This window comes from Episyrphus balteatus, chromosome 2 (genome assembly GCF_945859705.1).
Source record: "Episyrphus balteatus chromosome 2, idEpiBalt1.1, whole genome shotgun sequence".
In the NCBI taxonomy this organism is placed as follows: Eukaryota; Metazoa; Arthropoda; class Insecta; order Diptera; family Syrphidae; genus Episyrphus; species Episyrphus balteatus.
Window position 1 is genome coordinate 85,017,531 of NC_079135.1, and position 27,571 is coordinate 85,045,101.

Sequence of the window (27,571 nt, forward strand, 5' to 3'; positions counted from 1 at the left end):
GGAGAAAAATGAATCTAGTATTTTATACTCCATATGACTAGTAAGGTAATTAAAGTAAAAAGCCATAGAGTTTAAGTAAAATTTACCTTACGTATTGAACATTTCTTGGATCCGTAAAGTAATTTTTACAAGAAAATTATGGTGAACAAATTGTAGTAGTATATACCTTACGAGTAGCAATATTTTCTTTACGTAGAGTAAAATATACTTTCAACTAAAAAAGTGTATGACTCTATTCACTTTAAGATTCTAGTAAAACATATTTAACTATTCTAAGAATAAGTTTTACTTTACAGTATAGCCTGGTACGCTGCTCGCGCTAAATTTTAGCTGAGATAAAATTCCCATACAAGTTATCGATAATTTGTATGGCATCCATTTTAGCTCAGATAAAATTTTTCGATCATTTGTATGGGAGCTAAAATTTAGCGCGAGCTGCGTACCAGGCTTTATGTGCTATTAATTTTTTTTTGTTTAGGTACTTGTTTAATAAAAAAAAAACATTAGAACACCGTTCAAAAGAGAGCAGTTTTTCCTTTGTTTGCCATTAATTTTGAGGGGTTTGGGGTGTTGCAGAATTAAAATAATTAAAACGTCAAATCAAGACCTAAAAATTTCCTATGGGAACACAACATTTCATGTTTTCAAGTTTTTTTTTTTTTTGCCGAAAACCGCGTTTTGAGCCTGGTACGCTGCTCGCGCTAAATTTTAGCTCCCATACAAATTATCGAAAAATTTTAGCTGAAGCCTGGTACGCTGCTCGCGCTAAATTTTAGCTGAGATAAAATTCCCATACAAGTTATCGATAACTTGCATGGGATCCATTTTATCTCGGGTAAAAATTTTCGATAATTTGTATGGGAGCTAAAATTAAGCTCGCGCTAAATTTTAGCCGAGATAAAATTCCCATACAAGTAATCGATAATTTGTATGGGATCCATTTTAGCTCGGCTAAAAATGTTCGATAATTTGTATGGGAGCTAAAATTTAGCGCGAGCAGGCTTTGGGTTTTGAAAATTTGCGAGTTTTTTTTTTGCACTAAATTGCTTCATTCTATTCTGATAAGACTCGAATGCGTCCATTTATATATTTTTTTCTACTGAATGTTACCAAAAATCGATTTATCCGTCAAATCCACATTCAATTTCAATGTTATTCAATTGCATTCAAATTTTGTATTCGTATTTCCAAAAAAGTTGATTCATTTCAGTTTTTTATTCAACAAAAAACCTTTCTTCTCGTCGCATCTCGAACTTTATAGAAATAAAAAACTTAAAATTATTTGTGTAATTAAACAATAATAATAATATTGAATTCATATAAAAAGGTTTGTTGCAATTATTTAGATCAGATTGACAAACAAAAAAAGAAAAAGATTATACTCCTTCAACTCAGTCACAAAAATTGTGAAGTGTTGTTTTTGTTTCAAACAAAATTTTTAAGTGACAGACAAATATAAAAAACAGCAAAAATATAAATAAAAATAACTTGATGATAATTTTAAACACAAACTGACCTAGTTAATATATTTGCAAAAAAAAAACTAGAAACAATCCCAGCAAAGCTAATTAAGATCTAAAATAAAGTAAGTACTCTAAAAAAAATTCCACATAATAAACAAAGCTCTCGACGAGTTTTTTTTCCCTCTGTAACCCCTACCTCTTCCCCCACACTCACTAATTTGATATTCTGCCTTCCTATTTACAAACTACTGCGTAATCGCTAGATGAAAATTTTGTAATTAAACATTCCGCTTAGAAATTTTCTTGTGCAATACCACAAAACCAATGTTTTTGGCCTCGTACTCATTTTGGAAAGTATTTTTAGATTTTTTAGGAGCAAATTGCAGATCTGGCTTGAAGAAAAAAAAATAAAGTTTTATTTCGATAGAAGGTGCTTCTCATTTCGTCCTCCTTTCCACACGTCTCCGCAAAACAAGTTAGAAGTTTCTTTGTGTCTAAACAAAGCCAACGTTTCCTGTACGAAGTCGAAGTCCTCCTCTGTGTTTCGCGAACGACGCAATAATGCCAGCTGATTCAGTTTCAAGGTAAGTCTGGGATTAATACCATTTTTGGAAGATGAAAAACTTGTATTGGCAGAGAATTGAAGAGTGGTGTCATTGACAGACAGACACACAAAACAGGAACTGCAATAAATGTAATCGTAATGTTTTTTCTTGTGTGTTGTCTTGTTAACAGACGTGTGACGGAGTGAATCAACAAGCAAAATCAATTGTTCAAAAATAAAATCAAAGAACAAAGAGATTTATTGTCTGTTTATTTTATTTTCTTATGCGGTTGGCGGGTGTTGGGTGGGTTGGTTGGTTCGATAGTTGGTGGTAGCTATATAATATTACATCCAATTGCATTCAAGGTGTCTAGTTTTTAAGTTTGTTTAGAACATGTTTTAAAAGACAAGTGTAATTTGTATTAATTTTGCATTTTATGTATTAGTTTGCTTCGGTAAGAAAAGTAGAATGCTTACCTTGGTTATTGTTAACACCTTGTTGAGAGATTAGATTTAAAAAAAATAATAAAACAACCCCTTAGTGTGGAATATACTTAGATAGGTATAGGTCGTTTCAAATCAAAAGTCCCATGAAAAATTGAGCAAAAATAAAAAAAACTCATTCGCTTACTGGAAGGAAGCATTTATGAGGCAGCTGAACTTTTTCTAAAATTACTATAAAATAATGAAGAACAGTTCTTGATATCCCTATTTCAATTAATTGATCCGTCTGTGAGATTTACTGGGTTAGCCTCAGAAAGCGGAGGCAAGTCTCCCGGGCTTGCATCACTCCATATCCGCGGACAATACAAAAAAACATACAATTATTTAATTACACTGGGCAACAAAATTTAACTTTTTTTTTGCCACAAGAACCAAAATATAATTTTTTAGTAGTTTTTGGAGTGCTGAATCCGAATCTGAAGTCAGAAAAATTTGATTGGCCTCCGTTTTTGAAATATTACCGTTATAAAATGCTAAAAAACGTCATTTTGGCTGTTTTCGAGGTTCTGTTTTTATGATTCGGATTCAGCACCCCAAAAACTAATAGAAAAGTATATTTTGGTTCTTGTGGCAAAAAAATTGTTGACCAGTGTTATTTATCATTTGAAGGCAGTTAGGATAATTTTGCCGAAGATATTGTTATAGGACTAGGTTGGCCAGAAATGGCCAGTTTATATGATAGCAATTCATAACTTAAAATTCTATTCACATCTTTTCATTTGTATAATTGGGCAGTAAATATCTTATTTTTATTTTTCAATTATTTTGGAGTCGTCACCATAGAAATCATTAATAAACAAATTCTGATTTTTCGTTAGTTTATTTTTACTTGCTCTATAGGGCAAGTATTGGTTTCGTGTCAAAAAAATAATTCGAGGTTTTAATCAAAACTAACATTACGATAATGGAGAAGTCTGAAAAAGTGGTTTTCGTCATGACGTCCGTCGGTCTGTGCGTCGGTGCGTCTGTGCGTCTGTGCGTCGTCAAAAAAAGGTGTACAAGAAGCTGCAGCCTAAACAGGTGGACGAATTTTCTTGAAATTTGGTACAGATGATTATTTCGTAATTTCCAAGGTTGGTTTTTTTTTTGTTTTTTAATATCTCGCCTAGAACGTATACCTCCCATACAAACTTTTCGAGGTATTGCAATTTTCTCGAAAACGGCTCTAACGATTTTGATTAAATTTGACACAAGTAATGCTGTACGTATATCTAATATAACTGCGTTTTTAGTTTTTCTCAAAAAATACGGATATTGGAAATATGACAATTTCTTTTTTTTTTTAATCGCTAATGTCGGCTCTTCCCGTGTATCGTTAATGAGTTATTGCAATTTTCTCGAAAACGACTCTAACGATTTCGATTAAATTTGGTATTCGTTATAGTCTTAATGAGTCTAACAAAACTGCATTTTTAGTTTTGCACAAAAATTTCCTAGAACGGTATGGCGTTGCCGTTTTCTGCCAAATTGATGTATTTTTTAGTTAATGTCGTATATTTCATCAAAGGCTAAGCCAATTTTATTCAAAATTTGCAGACAGATATTTCTTGTCATTTAGAAGTGTAAAATGTAAAAAAAAATCTAAAAAGTTTTGAAAAAAAAAAAATTAAATGGAATATTTTTTACTTTTATTTTTTTTTTTCAAAATTTAACGAAAACCTTTAATTTCCAATAGTTGTCTAAGATATAGATACTTTGAACTACAAGAGCAAGTACGTGCGGCCCCAGTCGTGCATTTTATTTTCTCTAGCATTTCTTGCACTCAAACAAGCATGATTTGTTGTTATTTTTGAGTTGATTTGCCGCAATGAGCCAATAAAATTGAGTTTTTTGTTTATTATTTGTTCTCAATTTTATTGGAAGGGAGAAAATAAACTCTGAGTCAGGACTTTAGATTTGAAACGACCTATACCAATTTGAGTTGTAGAATAAGTGGGTTGGTAAAGAAATTTAAAATTAAAAATGCATTTCTGATAGCTGTTTTGGCTGGCAAGTGTACCAACAGTCCTGTGCTGATGAATAATTTTGTAAGAAAAATTTCAGCTTCTTAAAGTGAAGAGTTTCTGACCAACGCAACGATTCAAAAATTTCAAAAACTGTAACTGAATCACAAACTGACCATCAGAATTGAGGCCATAAGAGCCGTATTGTCTCAACTCATTTTGACACACTTTTTGAAGAGACGAATTCTAATATTTACATTTGTTACCAAAATATTGTGTCGTTTTTAAAAACGTATCTATTCCATTCATGTACCTGTTCTCGGAAAAAAATGATTTTTCAAAGAATTGATATTAGTTTTAGCCGCTCAATTAAATCATTTATTATATTAGTTATGGACTTATCATTTTGTGAAAATAAACAGCGGCTTCTAAATGTGTAGTTGCTTTAATAGACTATTGGCTAAAAATCTTAAGTTTAAAGCGTCTTTCAAGTTCAAAAACTACCCTGAACATTGTATTCTAATCTCAAATATTATTGTTTGATAGACTGAGGCTTAAAAAATTTTTTAACAGATTTTAAAATTATAGACCGGGCGGCCACTCAACTCATCGAGCTAAAGAAAATTTCAAATTGAAAGTGAAAGCGGGCTATTAGTAGTTACGAAAACTACAGCTCTGCCCGGCCACATCCTGGCACGATTGGCGTGGTAAAGTGCATTGTGCATCTCAATAGAGCTAGAAGACGATATTAATGTCAAATTACAGGTAATACCATCTTCTTCTCAAATTGAGACGTTTTCTGGGTCAAAGGTTGTCAGTTTCGAAACGTAGCCTGTTTTAAGGTTAGAAGCGATGAATGTGAGCTTTTTCATAAAATCTTGTTTTTTGGTACCTGTGTTGAAAAATAAGAGTCATTAGCATTTAAATACAAAATGGTGTTTTGGAAAAAGTTTGATAGATTCTTAACAACGACCCAAAGTATATGCAAAACTACGAAATAATACCCTGTGCCCCTTTAAACTTATGTCTCCTTTTGAAAACCATAGGTCTTCCAAGTCAGAAATTTGAGATTTTTCACTTCTAATGTTCCCCAATGCTGCGGGGTCAAGATTTGATGCGGCAGACCTCTAAATTTTGAAAGAATATGTTATTAGCCTTATTTTGACATTACTGATTCTTTAATGTCTATATTAACAACATTTGCATCGCACCTTTAATCTAATTCTCCCTTATATTTTAATAATTTTAAATATACTTTGTATGAATAAAAACAAACTATCAACAAATGGCTTAAAAAACTCCTATGCCAGAAAAGTGCTTAGTTTTATCTTTGATTTTATACCAACAAAACTCCTTAACTCGTCCACGAACACCACCAAAAACAGGACTTTAGCCAAAAACTCTTGTTTAGCGCTTCTAACCACAAAACGGGGTGCATGACAAAACTACCAGACTTTCACCCGGAAGACCTCTGAATTTTAAAAGCTGACAGTAGCACCTTTAATTTGATACCAATATGCATTCGTTTGTTTTGGTTTATATATTATTTTTTTGCTTAACTTATAATTTGTTCACCCGTAAATAACAACCGTTTGTTTGTTGTTGTTTACAGTAAAAAATGTTTACTAACCTGGTTATACAGTTATCAATAAAACATATTATTTGTTAGAGAACCAATTATGTGATTTCTGACTTTCTCGTAAACCAAACAGATTTTCATTTTTGGATTTAATTTTACTTTTATTTTGGATTTAATTTTACTTTTATTACATTTTTTTTGAAAACAAATTTTTTGAAAACGTGGTTTTATTTTTAAATGTGGATTAATTGTTTTTTTTTTTTAATGCCATTATAATTTTTATATTATAGTAATACATATTAAAAAAAAAATTTACTTTTACCATAAGGACAAATTGTGTATTTTATTTTGATAATCTTCTTACGTTAAATAATTTTTCAAATATCAAATTTTGAGGCAAAATCTCGCAGGTACTTAAAATTCTCGCGAAACCGTAGTCTGCCATATTTTTAATGTTGCAAGATTTAAAGATACAAGATTATTACAATTCGAGATTTCAAGATTTTTAAATGTGGTCATTTGTAGATAACTCTTGGCTGAGTCATAGAAAATGGGTTCGCATCGATATGAATGACTTCATTTATTTTCATTGTATCTTCTTCTAACCAATAATAAAATTTTCGAGACACCCAATCGCTTTGTGTTTCATTATTAAAAAAAAACTTGTCAAGTTTGTATTGGAAATCTTGATATCAAACTCCAAATCTTACACATGAAATTGTTTTTGCCTAGAATATTTTTTATCATGAGAAATATTAAACAAATATAATTTTTTGTATTTTAGAATGGATTCTAACAGTTCTACCAATGAAGGAAGTAACATGGAAAATATTTTAAGTTCTTCTCCTGTTGCTACTAGCATGAGATTAAGAACTGATAGTGAAGGATCTGATCAGTAAGATAACAAACATATATCATAATACTCAAATTATTAAAAAAAAAAGTTTTTTTCTATTTAATTTTTAAACAGAGCACGATTCTTGCTTCCGAGTACCGATGGAAGTCCACCAAAAGTCGTGACTCTAAATGAACTAACTCATGTGGTCAATAATATTGAAAACATGTCATTAGTACATGAAATAGCTGTAAATCCGGATTTTAAGTTTGAGCCTTATGAACCACCAGAGAACAGGTAACTAATCAAACACATTTGTCCTCTCAACAATTTGTGTATATTTTAATCATCTTTCTAAGCTTGGAACGTCGTATTAAGGAAGTAATGCATAAAGTTTTCTGGGACATTTTACGTGAACAACTCAATTTAACTCCACCCAATTACGACCATGCAATTCAATTATTAGCAGACATCAAAGAGTGTTTCCCACAAATTATTCCTTCCAGCAACAAACGTGCCTTGGAACACATCAATGAAGTTCTTGATGCAAGTGTTATCCGTCAACAAGCTGAACAGGGTGTACTTGATTTCAAATCTTATGCTAATTTTGTCATAACAATTATGGCAAAATCTTGTGCCCCAGCAAGGGATGAACAAGTAAAAAAGCTAACTGAAATCGATGATGTTGTTGAAACTTTCAAGGGAATTCTAGAAACAATGACTGTTATGAAACTGGATATGACCAATTATATGTTGAATTCAGCAAGAAATGATATTTTAGCAAATTCAGTTGAATATGAAAAGGTCAAGTTTAAGGAGTATTTAGAATATTACAAGTGTAAGCAAGAATTTTTAATAAAGATAATAATATTTTGATAAATCTAATTTTTGTTTACAGTTGGCTTCCCTAACACAGACAGTTGGTTGCGACGTAATCAAGTTCAAACACAAACCGGAACCTTATTGAGTCCAGACCAAACCATATACAACGCCTACATGGAACTAATGAACTGGTCTGATCCAGAGAAATTCCCTGAAGTACTTTCTGTTGACAAGGACCGAATTTTGAAATTAGGTCAGAGAGCAAAGCGATTGTGTGCTAGCGCATCGTTGATTTCTATTTGTTCAGCAGTACCAATTATTTCACAACGCACAGCAAATCGCACAACACTGGCCAAGCAGATTGAAATTTTACTTCAAAGTGTTACCAACGAAAAGTAAGTAAACCCATAACCGTTACTTTTTATAGGAAATTTATTTATTTTCAATTTTCACTTCGCATTGATTGTTTGTTAAAATTCTTATATTTAAAAACACCATTTCATGTTATTTTATTTATAATTATTTTTTTTTTAAAAAAGGGAACTCTCTGAGGCAATTGAAAACATTTGGATTCAAATTAAGACATTCATAAACTCCAAACTCACAGAGGAGAATGAAAATGAAATGGATGCCACTGCCGAAAACACGCTTAAAACTCAAATTCTTCAAATTGGAAACATCGATTCACCTGTTCGTAATTTATTATGTAAGTAATTTCTTATGGAGGACATTTTTTACTCGCATTTTATTAATTTTAATATATAAATTAGGGAAACGTCTGCATGCCTACTTTAGGCTTGTGCTAGGTGCAAAAGCTGGCACTCCACCACCGCCACCTGGCTACACTGATTACCAAGATGAATTACAGGCATTCGCTATTGCCTTGCGACGAGTTATTCTCTATAATCACTCAGTATTTGGTGAATATTTCCTACAGGTGCTTACTAATCAACGACCAGGAGCTGCAGGTACTTCGACTTCCACAAATACGGATCCACTGCCAAGTACATCTGCGAACTCAACAACCCAACCATCTAACGAAAATAAAGAAGAAACGAAGAATGAGTAGTTCAATTAAATTTTCGTTTACTGTGGATGGTAAGTTTGGTTGGGGTTTCTGGACAAAAAATAAAAAAACAACAACAAAAACAAAGGCGAAAGTAGAAATATGCTGTGCCGATGCTACATAAACTGACCCACCCAGAAGATGTAAGCAGTGTACATTCTACATTAATTTAGATGATACTAAGAGACAACCCTGCCATGCTTTTGGAGTGATATATCCGAATGGTTGAGACAAAGTTAAGAAAATCTCATGAAATAAAATAACAAAACAAATAATTAAGAAAAAAATATATATTATGCATTAATAACATGATGTGCTAAAATAATTATCATTGATAGACACAATACTAACAACGAACACACAATAAATGTTTCTTTGTAAGACAACAATTTTATTTTTCTACACTTTTTTGCACCGCACCTTTTTTTTTGTCACGATAAGAAAGAAAGTTGAAAGCAGGTTTCTTTTTTATAAAGAATGAAAATTCATACATAGTAATTTTTTTAAAAGGGCCAGACTTAGCGGCAATTTTTCAATAGTCAGAATGAAGAATACAAATTTTGAATTCTACATAAATCCTTATGTGACACTTAACAGAAAAAGTAAAACAAAGGAGTTTAAGTTGAACTTAAATATTTAAGTATCGTTTCAGCAAATGTCTAAATTTAGTTTTACGATGGGTTTCTGTTTGTTGATCCAATTCAAATAGAGAAATCATCTAAGAAAACAGAAAGAGGTACAATCATTACATTTTAAGGAAGTCAAGGTATAAGGTTTTGGGCAACTCCTTTTAAGAGACTTTTTTATTTAATTTGATTAATATTTGCTGTTTGATATACATAGAAATCACCAAAAAGAGGGATTATGGTTCCATTTAGGGTGATTTTGTTCACTAGAAGTTTAACATAACTTGGGGATTTTTATCTTCAACTTCTGAATTTTGTTTTGTTCACGCAAAGTTGACGTTTTCAACTTTCGATTTCAAACTCGAGAGTTGATAAACTTTCGGTTTTCTCAACTTACGGAAAAAGTAGAAGTTTGCCAACCAAACTTGAGATTCAAAATATGATTATAAGCTTTTTGAAATCAAAGCAGTTTTCATTGAATATGTTTATTGATTCCAATAATTTCCTTTCTTTTTATTTTTTTTTTAACAAAATCCTAAATAAATTGTGCCTTCCTCTGTTTTTGTATGTTAAAAGATTAACACTGATCGATGACATACATACAAATATTTATTTCTTCCATAAATCCCAATATGAAAACGATGGAGACAAAAGCTCTCAAACTACCTACTAATTAATAATTTTCTTCTTCAAAAATTATTTTACGCCTTTGTGCATGTAGGCCTCAGAAATAAATTGAAAATTTAAGTAGTGTTTTCGTGAAAATAAGATAAATTAATCAATATTTTTTCACAAAAACTCTCCAAATTCCAAGTTCAAAAAAATGTCTACAATTTTTTGAACTTGGGAACTGCACGAAACATTTTTCTGAATTTGACAACTGTAACGTTTTGTTTAAAAATGGTTTTTACACTAATCTTCAACAGTTCAACCAACTTGTAGATTTTATTAAATAATTTATGTGTGGTCTTTATTTTAGTTCTTAAATTCTTCATTATTTGGCACATTTGAGGTAAGATATAGCCCTGTGACTTCCATGTTAGTTTATGATTTTGTCTTTTAGCAGGCAATGATTTGTAGTGCCATGATCTGTAGCATTCAATGTGCGACGTGTCTTCTGGGTATATGAGTGTGACACGAAATCTTGAAAAATGGCAGCCTACTGTCAAACAAAAATATTTTTAAAAAAATAAACTTGAAACCTTATTAGACTGGACTATGAGAACTCGAACTATTATTTGTTTTAAAGCAGGGGTTCAAACTGAAAATGCGAATTACTTGGTATGTAAGAAATTCATATTTTTAAAAGTTGAAATAAAAATCTATGAAACGAAAACATTAATTCAAATTACACGGTGTAACACTCAAAATATACGCGGGCGGAGACCTATCAGGTTTTGTAGAGCTAGTCGCAGTGAATACGAAACGGTATTTGAAAATCCCCTAACACCCCCAAAATCTGGAGTTACGGGGAAAAAACGGTTTTTTGGACCTTCACCCATTGAAAAAATTCTAGCTTCGACAATTTTTTACCCATTTTCGATTTTTTTACAGTTTCTGATAGAAGATAAATATACCTTTTTAACAATGTATAAAACATGTTATGTCGGTTAAACCACTTAGAATTTATAAGATGTCAAAGTTCAAAAATTCAATTTTTTTTGTCATTTGCCCAACTTCGGCATCAATTTAAAGTATATGTTTTCAAGACAACATGCTATTTTAAAAATATATTATAAAACTATATCTATTTCCCAATTGATCGAGGTATTTTTTATGAAAATCACTTCAAAATTGGCTTAGAAAAAAAACAAAAACAGAAAACTGCCTCACTTAATTCCTTATCAAACCGTGAAAACTATATGTTTCTATGTCTTCTAGTTTTTGGGAAAATTGAAAAATTATTTTATCAGATTTTTCATTTTTCAAAATATTTTTTGTTTTCATTTGCTTTTAATTTTCAATTTTCTCAAAAACTAGAAGACATAGAAACATAATAGTTTTCACTGTTCGATAAGGAATTTATTGAGGCAGTTTTCTGTCTAAGTAATTTATTTACTAAAATTCAATTCATGGACAAAAATAGTATAAAATGAGTTTTAAAAAAATTTTTTTCCCTTATTTTTAACTTTGAAATCGATTATTTCAAAAACAATTGGTAATATTTTATTGATTTAAAAATTAGAATCAAATGCACAATTTTGCCTTTTGGAAATGGTATCATTTATTACTGTAAGTGTTGCCGTTGTTTTTTAATAATTTTTTTTATTTTGATAATTTTTTTTTAGAAAAATGCCCCTCCCACCTAAACGGGGGGAGATAGACCCCCCTAACAAAGAAAAAAAATGTTTGTATTGAGCTCCTCTACAAAAACCCTTCATCAAATCCTGGCGCCCAACTTATCCTCATACGTGCCGAAACAACATTTTTGTTCTATGCCTAAAAGTTCGAATTTCTGTAACTGGGTTGAAATCGAAAAATTTTTTTTTCTAAGCCAATTTTGAAGTGATTTTCATAAAAAATACCTCGATCAATTGGGAAATAGATAAAGTTTTAGAGTACATTTTTTAAATAGCATGTTGTCTTGAAAACATATACTTTAAATTGATGCCGAAGTTGGGCAAATGACAAAAAAAAATTGAATTTTTGAACTTTGACATCTTATAAATTCTAAGTGGTTTAACCGACATAACATGTTTTATACATTGTTAAAAAGGTATATTTATCTTCTATCAGAAACTGTAAAAAAATCGAAAATGGGTAAAAAATTGTCGAAGCTAGAATTTTTTCAATGGGTGAAGGTCCAAAAAACCGTTTTTTTGCCCGTAACTCCAGATTTTGGGAGTGTTAGGGGATTTTCAAATACCGTTTCGTATTCACTGCGACTAGCTCTACAAAACCTGATAGGTCTCCGCCCGCGTATATTTTAAAACCTCATTTTTGTAACACCGTGTTATTAAATCGTTTGTATTTTTCATAGTTTTTTCTTGCTATGTGACCCAATTTAAAGAAAACATAGTTTTGGGTGTATGCATTCATTCATTAAACGTTAAAAAAAAAAGCAGAAGCTTATTATTTACCCGACCAATAGGAATCTATTTACATAATTACGAAAGGTGACAAACAATTACCTAAGTAATCCCGTAGACACAGAATATAGTCGAATCACGACACGATTTGTTCAGAATGTGTTCTAAAAAAAAATTTGTTTCTTTGCGAAAATTTAAATCTTTTAATTTATACACATTTTTATAAATCACACTGATTAGCATATTGAAGATAAATTGAAATTAATGTTCGACTAAAATTAAATTAATTAAATGAGTATGTCACTAAAACTAACACGATTGCACTTCTCTTAATGCGACAAATTTAATGTCCTGCCCTTAAAGAAAAATAATTTAAAAAAAAAATTAAAACCATTTGGATCATATTATATTTTATTTATATACGCATGTACGTACACCTACATACATACATTTATATAAATCGTTGTACTCTATAACCACCACAATTATTTGTGATATTTTCCTTATAAACTTAAGAACATAAAAATACTTTTACCATTATTATTCATTAACATTTTACTTTAAAATATATAAGAATATACCTACATTATGTAATAGTTAACCGTTAATAATTTTAATTATTATAAAAATATTCAATTGTGATTTTTTGTAAGCAAATATTATTCTGTTATTTCAGTATAATAAGGTGCAAACAATTATTTGAACGCATAATATCCCAGACAAATAAAACTAAATATTTTATGACAGAAAAATGTTTTTTATTTTATTTTGGAAAGTTCTCTCTTTTAAAGCTCACTGATGCAAAAGAGAACAAAAAGATTTCCTTGACTCAATTTACTGCAATAGTCTGGGAAAGCCAGTTCGTCGAGTCTGAGTGCTCTTCGGTTGTCTGTAGTTCTGTACAATTATGACTAGAAATCCTGCTAACAGCTTATATTGGAACTCCTAATGGAATTATTTTAATCTGGAACGGACTAGGCTATAACAATTTCTAATATCAACCACCCATTTAGAGTAAAAAATAAATTACCAAACTGTTATATTTTTTAAAATACCTTTAATTCACCTTTTATACATTAAAACATTCAACAAAATGATTAAAAAAAATTAACATAAAAATAATTTGTAAAACAATATAATAACAATGTATCTAGAGGGAATGCTTTAAATTTTTAAAATTAAACATACAAAATAAAAAAACAAATACGATTCGCTCGTTTTAAGTAATTATTAAATATTTTTAAGCTTAATTATAAATTAAAAAGCGAACTAAGTTCTTAGCAACAAAAAAATCGATGAAACTATAATTTTATAAAATTTGCCGAAGATTAAGTTTTTTTTTGTTTTTCAGTTTTTTTTTATGAATTTTCGATTTAACTTTATACAAATAAACAAAAACAGTTATGTAATTATTGTTTTTAGTTTCACATGTAGCTTTTTAAATGTCTTGCTGGTTTCGTGTCAAACGATTTCGTTAAGAAACTTATTTCAGCTAAGACTATTGGTGTTTGTATCCAGTGATAGAAATTGGTCCTTTTTGCTTAAGTATTCATTGTAACGGGTAAAGGCGTAGCTGAAAAGAAAGAAACAAATAAAAATTGTTTTATTATCACATTTTTGATATATATATTTTATGGCTTTATACTTATTTGAGCTTTATACTTACTCGACAAAATCAAAGTCAATTGTTGAATATTCCGCCTGAATAAGTGCCCATATCGTCCAAAAGAAGTGTGCTGCCAATGCAAATTGATTCACTTGCACATACAATGTTTCGACTTGTTCATCTGAAACTTGGCTGGTTCCTAAATATGACTCCAAATAAGTACGCAACCAATTAAGTTGAAATTCCTTGGATGGATAACGCTTATAATCAACTTCATCTACGCCAGCAAATTCAGCAAAATGATTGCCAATATCAAATGCTTGGAAATTATAGTCAGCATATTCGTAATCGATTAAGGTTATCTGTGACAGGGATTCTGTGTAGATAACATTGCCCAGCAATAAATCATTGTGTGCAAACACAAGCGGACTATTTAGTGATTTAAGTTTCTTGTAAAGCATTTCAAACTCGTTGCGGATCTTCGAAATTGGTAGAAAAGTTTTTTCTAACCTAGAATGAGTAAGGAAAATTAGTATATGAGATGGTTCACTATAGGGTTAGTTGGGTTGATTATATTTTTTGTTTAATTATTTTTTTTTTTAGACAGAAAATGGCAAATTACAATAGAGTTGGTATACAACAACTGAGTGCAACAACAGAACCAGATCACACTATACCAAGGAGAAGAAGATGACGATTTTTTGAAATCTTATGTCCTTCTTATGTCCTGTGAATATAGCAATTTGTGTTGAAATGTTATTGGATGTTTGTGTCAAATTACCTGCTGTGCTTGTCTGCATCTGAAAAACGTTCGGGCACTAGATCGAAGAAGCTTTGAACTTTTTTCCAAAGCATTGATTCGCGTGTGGATGATGGTATCGTCAAACCGTTGTCTTGGGATACTTTATGCATGTCTGCCATACGGCATGCAACAAGTTTCCATATTTCAGGTTTTGTCACGCTTTCTGGATTGAGTGTTACTCCGGGTACATATTCGTAGGCGAGGCCATTTTTAAATGTAGCAAATAGTGAGGGGGCGAATCCGTACGAATGAAGTAGCTTAATGTTGCGGGTTTCAGCTTTGCGATCGATAAGTAGGTCGGTTTTGTTGCCGTAAACTCGGACGAGCACCACATTTTTGGAATAGTCGGTAGCACCATTTTGAGAAGTATTATTGTCATCTTGTGGAGTTTTGTTAAAGCAACCCACTAGTTTGTTTGTAATGCCATCAGTAAAAATCTAGAAATAAGCAAAAGAAAAAAAATTGGGTTTATATAAAAAATAATCTAATTATTATTCGATAAAATAAATAATTTTTTGGAGCGTTGAGCAAATGAGGAACCAAGACAAAGTGACTTACAATTCTTAATATTTCTTTGTCCGTGTAAACTATTTTCAAGAATTAAGGGGACCTACAATTTTTTTTGACTTTAAAAGACTAAGGTTTTTATGCGATTTTTTCATGAGAATTATACTCTTGAAAGATTTGTCAATTCCCCGATGGCTCAGAAGCCCTGAAAAAAATTTCTACATAGTGGAGGCTGGATTTGAACAAAGAACATCTGAAATTGGTATCAAATGAAGTATAACGATAGGATACAATTAACGAAAAGCACTTTGTATGTTTTTTTTTTAATTTTTTTATTTTAGAAGAAAGTTTCGATAGGTATTATTTTTCTACTTAAAGTTAACACACTAAGGTATGCGATCGACAAACGTTAAATGGTTCTCTGTGCCCGATTTTCCCCTAATAAATAATAATTGTGTGTGTGTGTATGTACTTTTTGTGAAATTTTTTCTTTATCATAAATTGCAATTTTTTTTATATTTCGTCGAAGACAATTTTGTCACATTTTTATTCTTGATAAGCGTGGAAGATAAAAAATCAATAAGACATCAATATTACTATCTATTTCTTAAAATTAATTGAAAATGTTTAATTTTTAATGGACGACTTTTTTTTGTATCGACCTTGATTTTTCTATAGAAACAACAACCAAGATTAAACAAAAAAAAAAATCTTACTTAAACTTTTCCCATCACAAAATAAATACACGATCTTTCTGTCTATTACACAAACAATTTAAATGTCATAACAACTCTGTTTGTAGTTAGATGCTATTCAATAACAAGTAAATATTACGCAAACACTTTCATTTAGAAGCCTGTCTGTAGTTTTTTTTTATACAAGTTTTAAATTAGAACACTTTTCTATCAATTACCTTTGAATGAATATGCTTCGTTAATAATTTTGTAAGCTATTAAGTAATTATTGATATATAGAATTGACTATACCTTACCTACAGTAATTAACTGATGGCTATAAGTTGTTTTTTTTATTAGTTCAGCTTAAAAGAGCGTGAGTCGTTATTCGAATTTTGTTTTAGAGGATTAGTATCTGTTTCTAATTTAGGATACAAAAAATGATACGTATAAGCCACAGTACCCTATATTTTACATTTAAGTTTATTTAATTGAATTCTTTAGATTCAAAGGATTTAAATTATCTCGGCTTACGCATTTTCTTTTGATGTAGATTTTGAAAATGCTTCTTCTTTGTTTAAAATAATTTTGTTTGTAGTTTTAATTATCATTTACTATAACAGGCATAGGAATTCATCCCCTAAGCTACAGATGTATTGCCACAAAATATAAAAGTCATGTGCGTTATAATCGTGTCAAATTAGTTATCATAATGGTGAGATAACCAACCATTTCTATAATAATTTTTTTGAAGTAATTTGAATATATACACATTATACAAGTCAGTTTCTTTGTTCAAGGGTATTTTTTTTTTTTCTAATATTTATGCAGTTAATTGCCATATAAATAAAATACACGATTAAAGTCTAGAGCATTACTACTCAAATACACCAACAATTTTGAAATATTTTTCTTCTTTTCTTTCTAAACGAGTAATGCTTAAAATTGCGACTTATTGCAACAAAATTAATCATTAACAACTGAAATGTGCGGTTGAGAAATTACAGCACTGGGTCGCTTCTAAATACAATGTAAAATAGATAGGATCGTTAAAACTGAGTACTTAAACAAAAAATTAAAAAAAAACAAATGTAAATATGTTGTTTGAGTGACTAAAACACGTTCTTAACGACATGAGGTCTCAAAACAAGATATACATTCTGATTTCTCCTATAATAAAAATTCAAAACCGTTGGATCAGTTTTTACAAAATTAACTTAAAAAAATGTTATTTTATTTAAATCCAAATATTTTTCCAAATTTTTTTTTCGAGCCATTCTAAGGCAACGCAAATGTTTTTAACAAAAAACGTTAAAATCAGTTTTGTCGCTTATAATGAAAAACGGTTTTCAACAAAAGATAAATCGTTGGAGATGTTCGTAAAAATTAAATATTTAAATCTCAACTCTTAAAAGTTTTAACCGTCTTCTAAACAACAACTTTTAAAGTGATTTTAAATCTTAAAGGCATTAAATAATTGAAGGGTCCGAAGAAAAACAGCACTAGTCCATTCCAACTCATTTCAGCAAGGCTTAAATTTGTTTTATAAAAGTAAAGATGCCATCAGACAGTGCTCAGTAAATACTACAAGACCACATCATTAGTTTTTTTTTGACAAAAAGTGGACATGTGCCGTTTTTCCCCTAAAAAAAAAAACTAAAATACAAAGTAAAATTTCATTATTATAAAACTTCAGACAACAAAATTATTGTTGACCAGTTTTATTCATAACAATGCAATGGAAACAAAAGCTATGTGCTGCATTTCCGCTGGAAAGTTTCTAAATAACCTTTAACTAAAGCTGTTCACTAATTATCTTATCTAGCACTGATATTATTTCGCTCCTACTTACATACATATGTATATGTTAAAAGTGGGTCAAACTTATAATCTCGAGTTTTTTTTTTACTATTGTTTCAAAAAAAATTGTTACAACTGTATTTTGTATTAATTTCTTGTTGCGTTAAACTAAAATTCTTCCAGGCTAAAAAAACTTTATTCCGATTTCAGAGCTTTGTATTGGCTTTTATTGCCAGTGTCTTTCGATGCGATAAAAGTCGATCTAATCGATAAATATCTGTTTTGGTATTGTGTATCTCTTTCGACAAAAATATTCGCTATTTTGAACGATGAACTTGATTTGAGACGATAGCAAAATTGTAAACGAAAAAGATCAAACGATAAAACGAAAAATTTCGTTCACAACAGAATTTCACAACACCAAAATTCATTTTCGATGATCGATTTTCGACAAAAGTCGTCTATCGATAGACAAACGAAACACGCAATAAGGGCCATTGTGTTTTTTGGTAACTCAGTACTTTGCTTTTTAAATTTTTGCACGGAAACAACAACAAATGAATGCTAAGGATAAACAAAAGTTTTTTCCTTGTTGGTTTACAGAGAAATATTCTTTCTAAACCTATACATTTTGTAGGATCATTAATAAATAAATAAAACCTTTTATGAGGAAGGCTTTGTTCTTTTATACATCTTTCAATAAGATACTAGTTTTCAAATAACACAATTTTCAGTTCGTATGAAGCATGGATTCAAAAGTCTTTGTGAACAAAGGCCTTGCAATAAAATTTTGTATTGGAAATTGAAGATTGAAATATCTATCGTTTTTCGAATGATCGAACTAATTGTTTTTTTTTCAGAATTTTTTCATTGCATTATTAGTAATTACTTACTAAAGAAGCATTTTAAAAAAATCAGAAAATGAAAGTCTGTTCGAAAATATCAGTAAATTTTCAAATTTAATTATTGCATTTTTTATTAGAAACATTTTTCACAAATCAAAAACATAGAAAGGAGAAATCTTTTATCTACCTTAAAACCTAAAAATAAAAAAATCACTAAAAGTATCTTTCAAAGTAATTAACTGATAAGATACAAAAATGTCTGTTTGTATATTTTATACTGTCTGTATTTTAAGCATTTCAATAAAACAATTCTTTGTTCTAGCAAAGTGATGTTTATTTTATTTATGTATTAAAAAATAAATCACACGTTTTTAAATTATCTCATTTGGAGTACAAAACATTTTATAGCTTGTCGGAGATCTATTTCGAAGTTATTTTACCGAGATAGAAATATATCTTTTACTGATTCCAGCTTTTATTTTAGTTTTTAATTTATAGATGTGTCCAATTTCAAATAAAATAAGAATTTTGTTATGCCCCAACAACACTACACTTGTACCATAATCTAAGTATTTTTTTAATCGGGAATGTACCAATTACACAAATATTTTAAAGAACATTCAAGAGCTATTGTAGTAATCTACAATCTTAAGAGCTTTTACTGCTTTATATTATTGTGTATAATTATGGTTTCATTAAATGATAAGTAGTCAAGCACATTCATTAAGGTGTTCTTTTTTTTTGTTTCATACATGAATGTAATTTTTTGAATTCCGACGTCATGTCGGAAAGCAAATACAATTTAGGATGTTTTAGAGGTCAGTAAGCCTGAGAAGAAATTGTACTCATATAAGACATAAACTCAGTAAAGTTGATATTCTGGTAAAGTTTGCGTTAAATTCGACGGGTTTTAAACAAAAGTCAAAGAAGATGTCGAGATACCTTTATCTTAGGGGGTAAGAAACTAATTTTAGAACCTATGTATGTATCTCAATATTCATAATTAATTAGAACATTTCTCGATTTTCTTTATATACAACTGCTTTTAAAGTCCATTACTCAGTATCTGAAAGGCATTCTTATGCTGTTTTCAAGCCGAGAGTCGTTTTCATTAGTAGCTCAAAATGCTATTTGAATGTCAATGCAAAAAAAAAAAAAAACACTTAATTTTTCGATATGGATTAGTTTAAAAAAAAGTTGGCAAAAAACACCCTAATCTTTATATATTTTTGAAAACAATTTACAGTGTTATAAGATATCATAATGTCCAAGTGGAAGATCAAATCATAATTTAAAAGCAAAGTAGACTTTTACCTGTCAAGGCGACGGTTATTTCTAATTTCGTGTTTTTTAATAAATTGTTGTTAAAGAGATAAGTATCTCATGATAGAAAATATTCCACTTAACTTAATCATATTGAAGTACATATTTCATATTGAACATATGTACCTTACATATCTTCATTTTATTATCAAATACAAAATAAAGTTGCAGGCTTATCTGTAATCTCTGAGTTTCAAGAGAAACATTTTATTATGTTGATTAGTGATTGCTGTTTGTTTTTGTAATTAGGTAACTACCCTTATCAAAAATTCAAATCACAAAATAAATCTCATTTTTATAATCTCCTACGACTTTGAAAAAAAGAAAACTTATAAAAAAATATGTATGCATAACAAAACTTGTTTACTATAATATTCGCTAAGATGAATAACACTCATTATAATAAACGTATTTGCTTCATTTATCATTTCCATTTCGTGCAGGCCGCAAATTTACGAGTATTTGTAAAATAATTGTGCAAAAAAAGAAAAAAAAATATAAAAAAACAAGTACCTACATAGATATACTTGGTTTAATTTTTAAAGTCAGAAAATATTTAAGCAAATAAATTTGTTACAAATTTTGTTACGTGCTTAGAACAATTACGAATATTGTATTAGTTGTAGAATGATTTATTGTACTTTGTACTGACGATCAAATGCAATTATACTTAAAGTGTTGCGCAATTTATAACAGAATACACGTCATCGACCCACAAAATGTTTTCTTTTATTGACTTAGTAAACAAATACATAGTTATAGATACTTTTTGTTAAAGTTGTAAGATAAGTTGTTTAAGCAAAAGCATAGTTTTATAAAGAAAAGAGTTAATTTGTTCTCAATATGTATTTTCTTTGGTCTTAAACGGGCATTAAAAACTTATGTTTTACTTACAACTTACGTTAATATTATAGAAGTGACTCACAAGAACATTTACATTAATATAATTGACAGATTTGGTTGCGTTAGTTGTAAAATTTCCGTAAGTTTTCAAAAATTTATTCACTCAAATCTTTCTCAGCTTACGCAAGTTGAAACAATTACTTTCATTTAATTCAGAGGCGTTAATACTGATACATTTTTCAAAATAAGTTTACGTGAGTAACTTAAGTAACTAAAACGTGCGTATGTGTAATCCTTGCCTTAATACAAAAAAGTAGTATTAAACGAAGCTGTTTATTATGTAACGGCCTACAAATACAGTGGCTCACAGGTCATATTGATACAGCTTGATAAGTTTTGAAAATACATTCAATAAAGCTATGCACGCGCACATATTAGAATCAATGCTTGAACAAAAATCTGAAAACATACAAAAAAATAAGTTCGATATCAAAACCTACGCAAATAAGAAATTTTTTACTTCTGATGACTTACTTCTAATAACAATTTTTGGATTGAAGACAAGCGTTTTTAACGTTGATGTCTATTTTCCCTAGAATCAATTAAAAAAAAATAATAGCTTAAATAAAATAAAAACAACTACAGTCCACTCCCTTTAATGCGAATTTCCTAAAAGTACGCAAAATCCCTCTAACATTTTGTTTGCAAAAACTCAAACTGCGATTTGCTGATTTTTTTTTTCAAAATCTATTGCAGAACGATGACTTTAACAAATAACGCCATACAAAAAATTGTTGCACGCATATTTTGGAAATAACGTTTAAATAAGTGTTTTTTTTTTTTGACGTGATAACGTCTTATAAATCGATGAACCATGGCAGCCACCACAAAAAAGTGACGCCATTTTCTAACGTTACACTCTCGCACTTTCGCAGTGCGGCAAAGAATTTCAATTCAAAATTAAAAATAAACTATTAGAGATACAAAAATCTTCTATAGCTTATTTGAAAGATAATAACCTAAAGCTTAATCCAAATGAAGGATTTTTTAAAATTCCGTCATTTAATAGGGTAAACAGGGGTAAAATGAAAAGATGAAATTTGGGCTAAAATCTAAACGCGAAGTCGTAGAGAATTGATTTTTTTTGCTATAGATAGATGAGATTAATTAAGAATAACTACATTTAAGAAAGAATTCTAAAAAATTTTGAAACTAAGCTATAACGTTTTGTTTGAACGTTGTACACTTGTTGGGGCTATGACAAAATTATGGTTTTGGGTAAAGGAAATTTTTTTTGACTATTCTAAAGATGCCAGGTGAAAGATAAGGGAAAAAAAATTAGGTATCTGATACGGATTTTTTTCCAACACTCTGCGTTTCGAAATATGAATTTTTGAAAAACACCTTGTTTTTTAGGGGTATTTTTGGACATGTAAGCTTTTGCCTAATGCATGAATGTGCAAAAACTTGGAATCGTTTAGTGAGTTTTGACTGAATAACGGAAGAAACAAGTTTAAAAAAAAACACGTTTTTTGACAGTTTTTCACCGATTTTCATCGTTTTCTATTTTTATCTTTTTTTTTAAGAGATACAGGAATAAAGTATATAGAGTAATGATAGACCATGACTACGACTATATGTGTGCGAAGTTTTAATCATATTCGTAAACACAACTTTCAGATAACGGTAAAATAAAATTTTAGAATTCAACAGGTTATAAACTTTTATTATACTTTTATGAGCATTCTGATACAATTACCTTTCATTTGGTATATCACACATAACGGTAGACTAACTACAAGCTATACAATGTTAAATCAAGAAACTTGCGAAAACCCTCAAAACACTACTGGATATCTTTTGCCACCCCCCCCCCCCCGCCCCCCGAACAGCCACCAGTCTGGGAAGTACCGTAATCTCAGTCTGGAAATTCGACATGGTTGACTTTAAAAAATTCTAACTTCTCTTGTAGGCATCTTTGAAATGAGATTGATACGTCATATGAAAGGTGAATTGAAAAGCTTTCACATGGTATAAAATCTTTTATAGGTTGTTAAACAAAAAAATTGATTCCATAGCCTGAGAACATAAAAATAAATGTTTTTTTGCCTTTTTTAATGAAATTTGATCGAGTTCAAAAAATTCTATATCTTTTTGTAGATGTCTCATAGACCTGATCGATATATATATTTTGAGCTGAAACAATAAGCTTTCAGGTGATATAAAACTTATTATAATTTGTTATATAAAAAAAATGAATTTTTGGGTGATGGAAATGATTTTTTCACTTTTTTCATAAGAAATGATTGTTTTTAATAAATTATTTTAATACTTTTTGCGCATTGTAAAAATTTAAAAACGGTTTTATTATTTAGAAGAAATATTTGGCTTTTTAATGGTATAAGCTTTGTAGGTACCTACTATATGGGTACAAAAAAAAAAAAATAAAATAAAATTCGTTTTTTTTTTTAAATAAAATAAAATCTGAAATCATATTGCCCTCCAAAACAAGTATGCAGTTTTGATTGATTGTATTAACATGCATTTTTAGAAAAAAAAATTTTGAAAATCGTTAGAGCCGTTTTTTAAAAAACTAATTTTTTATAAATAATTTTTTGGAAAAAAATTTTTTAAATAAAATTGGTATGCCATTTTGTAGAAATCACTATTCAACATCTAAAAACAAAATTTCAAAAAAATTCAATGTCCTGTTTTCGAAAATTTGATTTTTCAAACAAAAATTTTCAAAATTTTTTTAAAAATCCAAAAATTGTTTTTTTGGCTTATACTAAAATCATATAAATGCTTCTTTACAAAAAGTTTGGTTGAAATCGAATAAGCAGTTTCGGAGATAATCGGATTTGAAAAAAAAAAACGGTTCTAAGGCAGGTACCGTTAATAATGATTTTCAAAAAAAATTTTTTTATTAGAAGATAGACCTTGTCTTAAAACTTACATTTGAATTTTTTAAACAAAATCGTTGGAGCCGTTTTTGAGCAATTTCAATTTTACTAAAATCGGTATATGACAAGTACCGTTATTTTTGGTCCAAAAAAATTAATTCCAAAAACCCCTCTGTAGAGTCGCCAAATAATGCCACATACCAAGTTTGACATCAATCGGTTCATCCGTTTAGGCTGTAGCTTCGTTTACAGACAGACAGACTGACAGACGGACTTCCGGGACCCACTTTTTGGCATTCTCTACCATCGAAATGTCATGGAAAAATGCTATCTCAACTCCTTTTTTTTTTGTACGAATGCATAACTTGATATATGTATAGTACCTATATCGCAAGTAAAAAGGTAATTTTGTTTAGCTTTTTCTTGTAAATTATGATTGTTTGAAATAAATAAACACTTCAATTGACTCATTTTAAAAGCCACAACCCGTTTTCTTACGACGTTATCACGTGAAATCATCGTCCGTAAATCGGCTTTACAGACAACCTCTTTTTCAAAAACTTGGCACTACCAATACTGAAAAAAAAACTAAAACCTGCAGCACTTATATTTTCAATGTTTCAAACTTTTATAATGATATTGACAATGCAATATCAATATAAACGCAAACAAAATAACTTTTGTGGATTTTGGGAGCTTTTAAATTTTTTAGTGCAAATTTTCTTTTTTTCATATTTCCTATACGAAGAGTGGACAAAATCTTATGCTTGATGTGTATGTTACTCAAGGTGGACAAACGAAAACTTTGTGTGGATAAACGGCGATTTTTGGTATACATATTTAAACAACTCGAAGTGGACTAGCGACAGAAATTTTAATTTTCGAAAAAAAGTATTTTTTGGGTTTTTTGGGGGACTTTGAATTTTTCAGTTGGTACACTGTGGTGTATGCGTACTTTTTTAATATCTCCTAAACGTAGGGTGGACAAACGATGATTTTTGTTATGTATGCATTTCTCGAATTATTTTTGGGGATTTTACAAAAAACGATATTTTGTATGAGAGTTGCTATAAAGAAAATTCCTATAAAATAAAATGCACGACTGGGGCCACACGCACTTGCTCTTGCAGTTCAAAGCACATTTATGTAAGTCTACTAGTAGATTATAAGAGCTGCCTCTATATAAATTTTTAAGAAATTTGGTTTATGTAGGAGAAGAGACGACATGGAGACCAATTTTATGTTAAATAAATTTTATTTTGTTATTTGAATTTTTTGATAAAAACTTAAAATGCAGTTTTATTGCAATTGCTTGGAATATTACGCATGCAAAAATAAATTAAAATCGTTTGAGTTTTTTTTCAAAAAAATTGCAATAACTAATAAAATATTTAAGGGAAGAGTCGACATCACTGATTAAAAAAAAAAAAACGGAAATAATATACATATTTCCATTATCCGTATTACGTGCGGTAAATTTAATCAAAATCTCTAGAGCCGTTTTCGAGAAATTTGTATAAATCGAAACTTTTGTATGGGAGCTATACGTTCTAAGCGAGATATTAAAAAAAAAACAAAAAAAAAAAAAAAAAAAAAAAAAAAAAAACCAACCTTGGAAATCACGAAAACAACATCTATACCCGATTTCAAGAAAATCCGTCCACCTGTTTAGGCTGTAGCTACTTGTACAGACGGATGCACGAACGCACAGATCGACGGACGTCATGACGAAACCCATTTTTTGGACTTCTCTATCATAAGGTCTGTTTAATGAATCTGAACCGCACAGAAAAGATGCGAAAAGTACAGGTTTGTGTGTTGCATAAGGAAAAACCTTGCCCTAAACTGTTCTACAAACTGTCATTTTGTGTTCCATGAAGTTTTCCAGCACAGATTAGTTCAAGTTTTTCTGCTCCTACTTTTGAGGTAGAGCAAACAAGTGAGAAGTGTCAAACAGCAACTGATTTGTTTTATTTTTACAAAAATATATTTAAATAAATTCAAAATAATGAAAATTTGTTTAGAATATTCTTTATATGTATGAAGAAAAATTCAAAATGTGAAAAAATATCCTGATTAATTATAATTTATTTGAATGAAAAGTCATAACAAAAAAAATTATTTTAATTTTAAGTTTCAAAACTGATAGGCAAAAGTAAACCCTATAAAATAGGAAGGTGTACTTTTCTGATCTTTTTTGTTTTGACAGTTTTCAAGAATTTGTGCTGTTCTGATCTTTTCTGTTCCAGTTTTTCTTCATTAAACAGACCTATAGTAATGTTAGTTTTGATTAAAACCTCGAAATTTTTTTTGACACTAATACTTGCCCTATTGAGCAAGTAAAAAAAAGAGTTTGCTCTAAAATTTTTTTGAAGGATAGACAAACGAAAATTGTGTGTGGACAAACATGGAAAAAAGAATTAGTCAAATTTGGTTAAAAAATTTGAGGTGGCAGTTCTGGCTTCACGGTAACCAAGTCCACCTAGAAATCTTTTCAGGAAACAAAACAAAAAAAAACATGCTACTTTACAACTTCAATTGCAACATTCTTATCTTCAAATTACGTAATTTATCTTCTGTCTTAATAATAAGCAAGCATAGAAACAGTCTACTAAGATACGATCGTCCAATAACCCCAGACAAATTGATAACCTTCTGAACATACGAAGATACACTCTACTTAAGATTTTTAAAATTTGATAAGAATATTGAAAATTAAATACAAAAATACAATACAAACCTTAAATTCAGCTGTAGACAAATCCCAATGCGATCGAATTACTTTCAAAATCTCTTTGGCACCGGATATCACATCGTTTTCATCAACGGTCAATGGTATGAATGGTACTTCCGTTTCTGCTGTTTCTCGACTTCCATTGTTCTTGCAACATCTGTCATTGCTATTATGCCCAGCCTCCAAGACAAGCTTTGATGTAGTTTCACTATCGGTTTGTTGCTGGCAACAGCCTTCTGTTCCCATAATTCAAATAGAACAACAACAAAACAAAAATCGAAGAAAAACAAGAAACCTTATTGATTTATAAAAAATTATTGTCGTTAAAGTCTTTTTATGTTTTGTTTGTCTTTGACAAAAGTTGAAGTGCGACAGTTAATTGCTGGAATTGATTTTTGTGTCGGCACCTTTTTAGTCTTTCGCTAATTTCAACTTAATCGTGGAACAGGCTAGAAATCCTGTTTACTTTGAAAATCAGCTGATGTCTGACAAAATTAGGACAGGCTTAATAATTGGCGCCTAATAAATGTTGTTCTGTTGCAACAGCGCATAAGAGAAAATCCTAAGCGAAGGCGCGGTGCGGTAGGTAGAGTAGATCTATTTTTATCGATTTTTCAAGGGATTTTATTTGGTTACTCGATTCTTTTTTTCCAATTAGAAATAAAAAGAAAACAGGTACTCGTTTAATATCACACTCAAATTACTATTAATTAAAATGTATATTAGTATTTAATGCCTTTGTACATTAACACTTTTAATTAATATCGTAACACAAAATCACAGGTAACGAACTTGGTATTGTTAAAGGATTTTCTGCTTTGCAAAAAATATAAATGTATGAATCAAATTTGAGAATCGGGATGAAATAAAAACAGCACCAAACTCGACTACATTCGATGACAGCTCACAGCGAAATGAATTTTGTGTGCCACTGAACAAAATTGAATTTGAATTTTGAAATGAATTATTTGAGAAAATGAACTTTGAACGATATATCAAAATAAATTCGCAATAATTCATTTAGTTGAAAAATTTGTGTTATTTTCTCTTTCATTGAGTAAGTGAAAAAGAGATGGAATTGATTTGTTTTGTTATCATTTTCATTCATTTTGTTTGTTTTTGC

At 29.8% G+C, this 27,571-nt stretch overlaps 2 protein-coding genes across 2 annotated transcripts; one reads left to right on the forward strand and one right to left on the reverse strand.

Moving 5' to 3' along the window:
- The first annotated feature begins 1,426 nt into the window (after positions 1-1,426).
- On the forward strand, positions 1,427-9,145 carry LOC129909883 (T-complex protein 11-like protein 1). The gene is made up of 8 exons (XM_055987025.1): positions 1,427-1,585; positions 1,828-2,047; positions 6,818-6,928; positions 7,004-7,165; positions 7,228-7,706; positions 7,767-8,085; positions 8,230-8,396; positions 8,461-9,145. Exons 2-8 carry the CDS (start codon positions 2,025-2,027, stop codon positions 8,757-8,759), a joined length of 1,560 nt encoding a protein of 519 aa, XP_055843000.1. The 5' UTR covers positions 1,427-1,585; positions 1,828-2,024; the 3' UTR covers positions 8,760-9,145.
- Positions 9,146-13,448: 4,303 nt separating this feature from the next.
- On the reverse strand, positions 13,449-27,368 carry LOC129909884 (ethanolamine kinase). The gene is made up of 4 exons (XM_055987026.1): positions 26,455-27,368; positions 14,799-15,256; positions 14,078-14,527; positions 13,449-13,984 (listed from the first exon to the last, which is right to left on the reverse strand). The coding sequence occupies exons 1-4, from the start codon at positions 26,692-26,694 to the stop codon at positions 13,900-13,902; spliced, it is 1,233 nt and encodes a 410-aa protein (XP_055843001.1). The 5' UTR covers positions 26,695-27,368; the 3' UTR covers positions 13,449-13,899.
- Between the last annotated feature and the right edge of the window lie 203 nt (positions 27,369-27,571).